The 11,089-nt window shown below is 42.9% G+C and overlaps 2 protein-coding genes across 2 annotated transcripts; both read right to left on the bottom strand.

Moving 5' to 3' along the window:
• Nucleotides 1-1,712: 1,712 nt before the first annotated feature.
• On the bottom strand, nucleotides 1,713-4,205 carry LOC129823340 (tripartite motif-containing protein 55-like). Its single transcript, XM_055882266.1, has 3 exons — nucleotides 3,764-4,205; nucleotides 3,514-3,639; nucleotides 1,713-1,744 (listed from the first exon to the last, which is right to left on the bottom strand). Exons 1-3 carry the CDS (start codon nucleotides 4,203-4,205, stop codon nucleotides 1,713-1,715), a joined length of 600 nt encoding a protein of 199 aa, XP_055738241.1.
• Nucleotides 4,206-4,636: 431 nt separating this feature from the next.
• On the bottom strand, nucleotides 4,637-5,342 carry LOC129823129 (tripartite motif-containing protein 54-like). Its single transcript, XM_055881898.1, has 2 exons — nucleotides 5,141-5,342; nucleotides 4,637-4,836 (listed from the first exon to the last, which is right to left on the bottom strand). Exons 1-2 carry the CDS (start codon nucleotides 5,291-5,293, stop codon nucleotides 4,645-4,647), a joined length of 345 nt encoding a protein of 114 aa, XP_055737873.1. The 5' UTR covers nucleotides 5,294-5,342; the 3' UTR covers nucleotides 4,637-4,644.
• Nucleotides 5,343-11,089: the final 5,747 nt, after the last annotated feature.

Here is an 11,089-nt window from a genome sequence, read left to right on the forward strand (position 1 = left end):
GTTGGAAAGGTTGCAGTGAACTATGCTGCAAACGTGATTGGAATGGAAGCGTAAATGATGGATCTGGATCCGGTTTCGATACCTGCTGGTTAAATCACCTCAGAGACCACGGGAGGTCTGTGGGGAGGGGGAGCACTATGACTGGCTAGTAGATGGACAGTTGAAACAGGTTAATAAAACTGAAGAGATGACATGAAATGTAAAAAAGGAAAATAGTACATCAGTTGTCTATATGTGCATTGAAACAATCCTAACACCACTCAAGATATCTGGAGAAACTTAACTGATTAACCAGACTATCAGGTCTGATATCTGCATCAGATTTATCTCCACATGGATCCGTGTGTGTGAGACACGTTAAAGCACCACCTCAAGATCCACCTCTCTCTCACACACACACACACACACCCTCCACTCAGATGGAAGGAGGTATATGGATTGCACAACAAGCTCCCTGACATCGTTAGCAGAAATGAGGCAGTGAGACGTGTGAACTAACTCCTGTTTACTGCTAAGGAGGGGAGGTGTAAGAGAAAGACCTCATGAAGAAATGGTGTTGGAGGCCAACGGAAACGACTTTGCCCTACATGCCTATAATGGTCTATATAATCTGCCGGAGACAAGGTTTCTACAGGGAGGAAGTAGTGGTGCATTCAGATGTTAAGGAAGAAGGACACCTGACCAAAAAAGTTTTATGCACACACTTTATTTATGCAACGTAATATACACTGTGACAATATGCGGGCAAAATATCATCTTAAAAACGTTTTTTTCTTATTTTTTTCAAATGAGAAAAGACTGCTTGTTGTCTCTTACAGTAATTGAAAAACCTATACTGTATATATTAAACCTATATATTATTCTCCCATGTGAAGTCCTAATGTTACCAAATATAATTTTGCTTTATCTTACCACCTGTGCGTTCCTTCATGGAATACTTTTTCATTAAAAACAAAAACATAAAAAGGCAAAAACCATGAAAGTCCTCCGAAGGTTCTTGTTTGAGATGTTCAGCCTATGATATTCTATAATGATGTAGATCAGACGGTGGCATCTTGCCAACTTCATTAAAAAAACAACACTGCTGCTTAGGCAAAGTGCTACAGTGGCAGTCTGAGGGAACACTAAAACGAGCCACATCTCCTTTTGAAAAAACAAAACAAAAACACTGGTAGTACATTCCTTTTTTCTTTAAATAGGTAGACTCAGCTGTGAATTTAATTAAGGCAAAAAAGTTTTCCCAGAGTGAACTTCCTGACTCAAAGTCCTGAAATGCACTCCTATTGGGCAAAAAACATGTCCATATCCAGCTGCATCCAACCACAGACTTGGGAGGAAGTCCCAGGAGAGTTTTGTGGCAGAATGATCAGTCTATCACCTGTGCAGGTATGCTCCAGGTAGTTGGCAATAGGCACTGATCACGGATCAGCTTTCCCTCTACCACTCCTAACCTTAACCATTAGGGCAGGGATCATCAACTAGATTCAGACGCGGGACAATTTGTTATTGAGCGGATGGTCAGGGGGCTGGAACTTAATTACAAATCATTTGTAGATTGCAAATTGACCGCAAGAAGCCCAAACAGATACAATATTTGACAAAAACATAGCTTACATTTGTATACGACCATATATCTTTCTATTATGCGTAGGAATATTTTGGAACAGATTTCCCAAATTAAAATCACATGGAGCTGATTTGCTGGTGTTTTTTTAGTCTTTTTCGGCCTGCCAGTTGGGGAACCCTGCATTAGGGGAAAAACTCAAAATTGACATTAGATCAGCAACTAGAGACTTCTCCACCATCTACCTCCTCATACTCATCATCTACAGACAGAGGGATATGGAAGTGAGGGATGAATGAAGAAAAACAACAGCATCTATGGAAAGCTTAATGTTGCTTTTACCTAGCCTGTTTTCAGATCAATAAAGATGACAGACAGGAAACAAGGAAAGGAAATGACACAAGACAATTTAGATGCACCCCCAATCCCTCTAGGACCTGAGATGTTTGTAATTTAGATGCACCCCCAATCCCTCTAGGACCTGAGATGTTTGTAATTTAGATGCACCCCCAATCCCTCTAGGACCTGAGATGTTTGTAATTTAGATGCACCCCCAATCCCTCTAGGACCTGAGATGTTTGTAATTTAGATGCACCCCCCAATCTCTAGGACCTGAGATGTTTGCAATTGAGATGCACCCCCCCCATCTTTCTAGGACCTGAGATGTTTGTAATTTAGATGCACCCCCCCATCCCTTTAGGACCTGAGATGTTTGTAATTTAGATGCACCCCCCCATCTTTCTAGGACCTGAGATGTTTGTAATTTAGATGCACCCCCAATCCCTCTAGGACCTGAGATGTTTGTAATTTAGATGCACCCCCCAATCTCTAGGACCTGAGATGTTTGCAATTGAGATGCACCCCCCCCATCTTTCTAGGACCTGAGATGTTTGTAATTTAGATGCACCCCCCCATCCCTTTAGGACCTGAGATGTTTGTAATTTAGATGCACCCCCCCATCTTTCTAGGACCTGAGATGTTTGTAATTTAGATGCACCCCCAATCCCTCTAGGACCTGAGATGTTTGTAATTTAGATGCACCCCCCATCCCTTTAGGACCTGAGATGTTTGTAATTGAGATGCACCCCCCCATCTTTCTAGGACCTGAGATGTTTGCAATTGAGATGCACCCCCTCATCCCTCTAGGACCTGAGATGTTGACAATGACAGAGCCTCTGTGTGCAGGGGCAGACTTTTATTTATTTTTATTTGACCTTTATTTAACCAGACAAGTTAAGAACAAATTCTTATTTACAATGACGGCCTACCAAAAGGCAAAACGCCTCCTGCGGGGACGGGGGCTGGGATTAAAAAAACAGCTACAAAAAGAAAGGAAAAAAAATATAGGACAGAACACACATGACGACAAGAGAGACAACACAACACTACATAAAGAGAGACCTAAGACAACAACATACAGTAGCAAGGCAGCAACACATGACAACACAGCATGGTAGCAACAACATGGTAGCGGCACAAAACATGGTATAAACATTATTGGGCACAGACAACAGCACAAAGGGCAAGAAGGTAGAGACAACAATACATCACTGATTAACATAGAGAGACTCAATGACAAAACCTCTGTGTGCAGGGATACTCAAGAAGAGCTAGAGCTGGGACGATAAACTGGAAATTATCGACACCGATCACACAGATCACTTATTGCAGGCATGTTGCTGATATCGTTCATTATGATAAGTAGCCTATACTAGAGAAATGTGAATGTTTGCTAATGTGGGTGATTGTTATTGGGACAATTGATGGCTACAACTATCAAACTAGTAATAGTAGTTTAAAGGATAATAAATAAATACAACTATGGCGCACATTAATGTTATAAACTTATCGTTCTATTTATCACATAAATTCAGCCAATTTATTACAATATGGATTTTTGTCTATATCGCCCAGCTCTAATAAGACGCTTCACGGCCAACTCTTCCTACCTGAGATGAAGTCGATGTTACCCAGAGCCCTGCCCTCTCTCCAGGAGTTAACGGTGTAGTGATCCATCGCCTCATATCCACGCTCCACCTTTATCCAGGTGGGAGGTGCTCGACGCCTCCCCAATCCTGACACACACGGAGAGTCAGGCTTCCCTTATTCTGTGTGGTCTCTATAGATCTGTAAATAATGTGGTACATGAAACACACTTTGTTTGATCAAGAATTAGTGTTAGGCAACAAATGTACTGACTTTTTAATGAGGTCTTTTGCAGTGTGAAACTTAAATCAGGATTCAAGCCTGAATGTTGAGGAAGTGTGTTTGTGTCAGTCACCTGTAAGAAGACGGCCATCTCTGGTTCCTCCATGGTCTGTATGCCTGTCTCTACGGTCCTACAGCTCCGCTCCAGGTGCTCTCTGTACTTCTTGGTTAAACCACGGATGTAGTTAAGCTTCTCTTCCTGCTCGGCCTCCAACTTCAAACTTAAGTCCCTCTTCCTCTCCTCCAAGATGGTGTACAGATGGTCCAACTTCTCACACACCTGGGACTTCTGCCTCCTGCCGTTCTCCTGTACACAGGCAACCACACACACCTGGGACTTCTGCCTCCTGCCGTTCTCCTGTACACAGGCAACCACACACACCTGGGACTTCTGCCTCCTGCCGTTCTCCTGTACACAGGCAACCACACACATATGGACAGACAGATGGACACACGCAAGTGTTTTCTCCAGTTCCGTGCCTAGTGGACACGACCCAGTTCTGAACACGACCCAGCTCTACATGGCAATCCTGGGTAACACCACCACGAGTGACACAGAGGGGACTGGAGCCGCTCCAGCTTCCTCCCCAGTACAGCTACTAGCTAGCTCATCAACTCCAGTGTGTGTGTTGTGCGTGTGCACATCAGGGGTGTCCACTCTCTCCCCATCAGTTCTCCTCCTGGTTTCTCAGTGTGAGCGAGTGGGAAGGCAGTAACATGTCTGTGTGTTTCTTGGTATGTGTGAGGGAGGAGAAGGAATCTCTGGAAATGTATGTGTTTATTCGTGTGAGGCAGTACAACACAGGCAGTAGAACACCTAGTCATTTTTCTAAGTGTATGTGTGTATTTGGGGAATGGGGTGGGGGGGCTGATTACAGTAACATCCTGGTTTCAGTTGTCTGGCTGTGTGAGAGACACACAGACAGACAGAGACAGAAAGACAGGTGCTGCCACACTGGGCCAGTCACCTCTATGGTCTGGCAGGTCTCCTTTAACTGACTGATGATGCCCTGGATCCTGTCGTTGTTCCCCATCATCATCGCTATCCCGTCAGTCAACTCCGTCTGTGGCCGCCGCAGCACGCGCACCAGCACACACAACCACACACACACACACACACACACACACACACACACACACACACACACACACACACACACACACACACACACACACACACACACACACACACACACACACACAACCACACACAACCACACAAAACCACAGGAACGAGAAGCCAAGAAGCATCAGTCACTGAGTGAGTTGCAATGCACTGACATATACACAGGAGGCAACTTTCCCATTTCACCTACTGTACTGTAAATGTCTTGAAGAAGATGTTTTCCTACATCAGCCAGTCCTCACCTTCTGTGTCTGGTACATGCTTTTGAGTGGCGCCACCTCACAGTCCTGGTGGGCTCCAAACACCTTGCACATGGAGCAGGTGGGCACGCTGTGGGTCACACAGTAGATGTTGACCTCCTCCTCGTGCTCTTGGCACATGGCCTGCTCCTCCATTCCTCTCTGGGGCCGCTGGCCTAGGGCTGCTGGAGGGGGAAGGAGACATGCTGAGACTCACAACACTAGGGGTGCATCTTACTGTAATAGTATAGTGGCTTCCTCTCCTGATCAGTTGAGGTTAGATTCAGGCTGCCTGCCCATGGTAACTGAACACCCCACCATGCAGTCAGAAGGTCATCATAGGTAACATCACATCCTGAGCCATGAGCATCTGTACAGACCATATCTAAATGGAGTGTTGTGTGTGTCGTACACTTCCTCCAAATACACACCACACACACACCACAGACCACACACACACCACAGACCACACACACACCAAGTCCGTTGGAAGTATATCATTGTGTGACTGACTTGTACCGGAAACCTCTTGCCAACTGAATCACCCCTCTGACTCACTGTGGGGCTATGGGTTCATATGGGCACCAGTGCTGAGTGACAGACACAATGCCTCCATCTCTCAACACAACACAAGGAGACACACAACATGACCCTCTTCTACTCCTCTCTCTCCCTTTTTCTGTTGCCCTAGAGGGTCCCTACTCCACTTCTATCTACAGTATACACACGCGCTCTCTTTCCGACTAGCAAGCACTCAAAAACACACAGTAAGTATCCCTCTTCTTCTCTCTTTTGTTCTCTCTGTCGAGCTAGTGAGTGTCCTCAAACACACAGAGCACCCCTCCATTCCATCACTCTCTCTCTCTCTGTGTCAAGCGGAAGAGAGTTCTGTCTCAGAAATAAAGCCTGAAGCACTAAGCGTGATGTTGGATACAGGACAGTAGAGAGCTAGATTACATTGCCTCTGGGCTCCTATTCTTAAAAGCATGTAATCAGTTACATATAATCTGATTACAAAAAACTGTAACTGTAATCGGTTACGTTACCAGCAAAAATATTGTAATCCGATTACAGATTATTTTGGAAAACTAGATGACTACTTATTGGATTACATTTCAATTCAGAAGGATGTTTGTGGGAAAAAATACACAGTAAGGCATTAGTCACACTTCTTCCAAATACACACCACACCACACACACACACACACACACACACACACACACACACACACACACACACACACACACACACACACACACACACACACACACACACACACACACACACACACACACACACACATACATTATGACACCATTCGGTTTAAGGTGCAAATTTAAGTTTGTTCCACCTGAGCGAGTCTGACCACAAGTCAGTGACCACTATGAGAACACAACAAATGCATTTGTTGGAACCTTTTTGTCTTCTTCTAAATGGAAAGTAATGAGATAACATAACTAAATGTGGATAATCCAAAAGTTCTGTTACTGATAAAAAATTCAGACAGGTTAACTAGTAACTAACGGATTACATTTAGAAAGTAACCTACCCAACCCTGCTTAAAAGCAACATGTTCATCTCATGCATTCTTATTACTCCAAACCCCCACCGCAAAGCAGTGAGAAGACTACACTCTCACTACAAAAACACTGACACTTATTTTACCCGGAGTTAAATATAAACAGTAATCCTTCATGTAAATGCAATGTTTGTGAACTACATACTTCCTTGACTGTATTTAGCGCTAGCTGTTGTCACCGCTGTCTCTTCTGGAGGGAGCCATCTACATGTTAGTAATTTAGCAGACACTACAGAGCAATTAGGGTTAAGTGCCTTGCTCAAGGGCACATTGACAGATTTTTCACCTAGTCGGCTCGGGGATTCAAAGCAGGAACCGTTCAGTTACTGGTCCAACGCTCTTAACCGCTAGGCTACCTGCTGCCTGGTTAAAAACATCACCTGTATCTCATTATTTGTTTATCAACTCTAGTTTAGAAACTACTACTAGTCACGTTCACCAGCCACAATGTGTCTTTATAAGGCAGCCTGGAGGTCTGGTAAACAAGGTGAGAAAAGTAGTCAATATTGAAGAAAACATTCAGTATGAGTGGCACCAGGACTTTTTTCCCTGAGAACAGTTTTAACACGTTTTACGTGTAGGTTGTATGAGTTTTTAATATTTCTATCAGAAGAGAAAATGTCACATTGCTATCATTATGAGTATCTCACTGTTCAATGCCCTAACTGACCTACTTCTAGAATTCCCTGTTCAATGCCCTAACTGAACACCTTTTAGAATTCACTGTTCTGTCTTCTTGTAGGAAATTCAGTGACATATTGGAAGTAGTTTAAAGCCTGGTAATGGAATAAAGGAAGCTAAGGAAATTACACATAGAAATGGATTTTGGCCGAAAGTCACAAAATTGAGTAACTGGATGTCTGTGCTTTCAGTCTGTGGTATAGTAGGATCCTGCAAATTGGACCACTTATGGTAGTGATGATGGTGGTGGTGGTGTCTATCTGAGACGGTGGTTACTTTCTTTAATAATTACGTTTTTAAATGATTACTGTAATACGAACTGTACCGTACCTGTAACAAGCTAGCGAGTACATGGAGCAAATAGTTTCCCCCCAGTTTTCTCATCTGTTCATGCACCTTGGTTGGAAAGCAAAGTCCAGGTACCGGAAGTATTATTTTTCCTTTGGACTCCTATAGTGTACGACTCTTTCACCTGGTGGACTCCTGTTTGAACATGTCGATGATGTTGTCCACCAGCAGATTCCTCTGGAGCCCGTAGACCGCGTGGTGGTCCAGGACCACCGCGTGCCTGTAGGACGGGCACCGGAAACGGCCACCGGAGGTCACTGACCCCCCTCTGGTTGGGAGGTATGGGTTGGAGGCCTAGACAGGATAGAACAGACGGAGACATAATACAATGTAGACCCAATGTAACACCTATTATTGCTTATGGGTACTAGTTCATGTGAAAACTGCAGTCACATTTGAGGCTACACAAAATTACATGGATGTACAAAGCTGAGATTGAACACTGGAATGGCTCGTGGCAACAAGATAATACAAAGCATAAAATGAGAACAATACAGAGGATCTGCAGTAGGCTACAGTACATACAGATGTGGGATCTTAATTTGACCCTGCAGCAACAGGAAATGTGAATTATTGTGTAGGTGTTGATACATTTCTGGTAAAGGCAAATCAAGTCTGAAAATTTGAAGTGGAAATTACAAAATGTAAACGCCTTTAAACATTGAATACACAATTCATTTCTTGCTGTGCAGGAAATTCCCTGCAACAAAAGGGTGATCAAATAAGATCTTACACCTGTAGCCTCAGTGCCTAGACAAGAACCAACCAAAAACAACATCCCCCAAAACACAGTCAAACTCGTTGTTATAGATATAGAGAAACAAATAATTGTCTATGGATAATGCGTAGACACAGTTTAATCTATAGTTCTATCACATACTAGCCTTCTCTAAAATACTTTCCAATACTCCAATGTAATTGCAGGCCTACTTTACCTTAAAGATATAATTGGCACACTTTGTACAGAGGTTGTGTTGCCACGGTAAAATGCCCACTGTTTTGGTAAATGTTTCCAGGCAGATGGAACAAATCAGCTGCTTCTCCAAGTTATCTTTGACGTTTCTCTTCTGATGCACCCACTCCGTTAAGACGTTAAAATAGTGTCAAAAGCGTCAAATGAATAATAGGCAATGGTTAATCCTGCATCATAACATCCCAAGCCGTTTATTTCGGAGTGAAGTTGAAAGAAGGGCCACAGTAATAGCACTGGTTCAAGCTGTTCCTCATACAGAGTTTCACGTGGCCCCCAATCTGGCAGCTCGAGCGAGTGTCAGGGCTGTTTTTAGAAAGTGTCACGTCAAAGGTTCCTATGTTTACTTGCCCATATATGAAACTGATACTAATTAGTGCATGAGCAGCTGATGTTTCCTTGCAGTAGGACTATAGTCTACAAGCTGACCCTATTTAATGTAAAGCTGTACACATGTCATGAAACTGTTAGCCTATATGCAAATATCAATGTATAACGTGTTTGGGGCCCTAACCTAGTAAACGTAAATCTGGGACACTCCAATTAGTATGTTACATTTTGTATGGTATGTATTAATTTGTGGATGTCCATCATCCATTTCGTTTGATATCTTATGAATTACAATTCATATGATACAGTATGTTACGAATTGCAATAAGTACAATATTGTATGAATTCCAATTTGTTGTTGCTAACTTTAGCTAGGTGGCTAACGCTAAAGTTAGCTAGGTGGCTTACGTTAGCTAGGCTAAGGTTAGGGGTTAAGGTTAGGGCCAGTGCTTAAATTGTAAAATGTGGAGACACATATTGTACAAGAGGAGGAAATTATAGTCCTAAAAAAGCTTTCACTGACTCAAACAATGAAGCACAGCTCACTCGCTGGCGAACAATGTTTGCTCAATAGACCTATCGGGAAGTTGATCAAATATTTTGGTAGTCAACAGTCATATTACAGTCTTCTCTTTTAAGCAGCAGCCATTTACCTTCCAGTCTGTGTTTTCCCGCCATTCTATTTGAAATATTGCCAAAAGCTTGTTCTGGCTGCATGCTGTTCACTGACAGATCTGCCACATGTTCTATATGTTTGGGCTACATAAACACAATTCACAGCTAGGCTATTTAAAAAAGAAAGAAGCTATTGGTCATCTGTGGTTAAATTACAGGCCTACTGTAACGGCTGTCTAATTCCTCCTCGGATGAGGAGAAGGAGTAAGGGTCGGACCAAAACGCAGCGTTGTATGCAGACATAATTGATATTTATTAAAGACAAGACGAACACGAAAAACTCTTAAACAAACTACAAAACAATAAACGACGTAGACAGACCTGAACTTGAGAACTTACATAGACACGAAGAACGCACGAAAAGGAAAGACTAGCCAAACGAACAAACAAACGAAACAGTCCCGTGTGGTGCAACAGACAAAGACACAGGAACAATCACCCACAAACAAACAGTGAGAACAGCCTACCTTAATATGGTTCTCAATCAGAGGAAACGTCAAACACCTGCCTCTAATTGAGAACCATATCAGGCAACACATTTAACCCAACATAGAAACACATAACATAGAATGCCCACCCCAACTCAGGCCCTGACCAACTAAACACATACAAAAACAAGGAAAACAGGTCAGGAACTTGACACCTACTCCTGGTTTATTATTCTGAATAATTGTATTTCTTTCTGAACTGACAGCAGTAATTCTATTACTTTGGCAAATGTATTTAAATTAATCTGGGGTGCTGCAGCTATCCCTGCCCCCTTCTCACGGCTATGATTCTATAAGGAAATAAATGATCAAGTGCAACGCTGGAGAGATGACAGTTGCAGGCTCATGTCTAGCAGAGAGAGGGAGCGAGATCATAGAAAGTGAATCTCAGTCTAGTTCTGAGAGAGATACAGGAGTGCTTCTCTCTCTCACCACAGCAATGGCCATGCATTGGTCTCAAACATAGGCTATAATGTTGAGCAAATCATAATCGCGGGCGGGCCCAAACACAAATGAATTCTTTGAATATCATGCGCCGGCTGAAAATCTGCGTTTTAATATAACTTTTTTTTTTAAGGGGCAGGAGAATTAATGGGAATGCAACTTGAATGAACTCTGATTGCTTTTATTCAAATTTTTATATTGCAAACACGGCCGGATCCTGCTCCGGCAAATTAAGCACTGGTTAGGGTTAAGGTTAGGAGTTGAGTTAAAGGGTTAAGGCTAGGGACAGGATTAGCTTAAGTAGTTGCAAAGTTGACTAAAATTCAAACATACAACCTTTGGTTTGCTTGATGTTGGTGTTATAGACTTACCCAGCCACCTTACTTTTGACTCAAGTAACCTTCTCTCTTATGCAATCATAACCAACAAAACATAT

This window comes from Salvelinus fontinalis, chromosome 25 (assembly GCF_029448725.1).
Source record: "Salvelinus fontinalis isolate EN_2023a chromosome 25, ASM2944872v1, whole genome shotgun sequence".
NCBI lineage: Eukaryota > Metazoa > Chordata > Actinopteri > Salmoniformes > Salmonidae > Salvelinus > Salvelinus fontinalis.

Bases quoted from the DNA above. Each gene is read 5' to 3' on its own strand.
- LOC129823340 (XM_055882266.1), bottom strand. From the start codon at position 4,205: ATGTGTGTGGTTGCCTGTGTACAGGAGAACGGCAGGAGGCAGAAGTCC. The intron at 3,640-3,763 runs GTCAGTACATTT...CGTGTGTGTCAG, and splicing joins GCAAAAGACCTCATTAAAAA to GATTGGGGAGGCGTCGAGCA. The intron at 1,745-3,513 runs GTAGGAAGAGTT...CCCCTAATGCAG, and splicing joins TAACATCGACTTCATCTCAG to GGTTCCCCAACTGGCAGGCC.
- LOC129823129 (XM_055881898.1), bottom strand. From the start codon at position 5,293: ATGGAGGAGCAGGCCATGTGCCAAGAGCACGAGGAGGAGGTCAACATC. The intron at 4,837-5,140 runs GTGAGGACTGGC...CGGCGGCCACAG, and splicing joins GCATGTACCAGACACAGAAG to ACGGAGTTGACTGACGGGAT.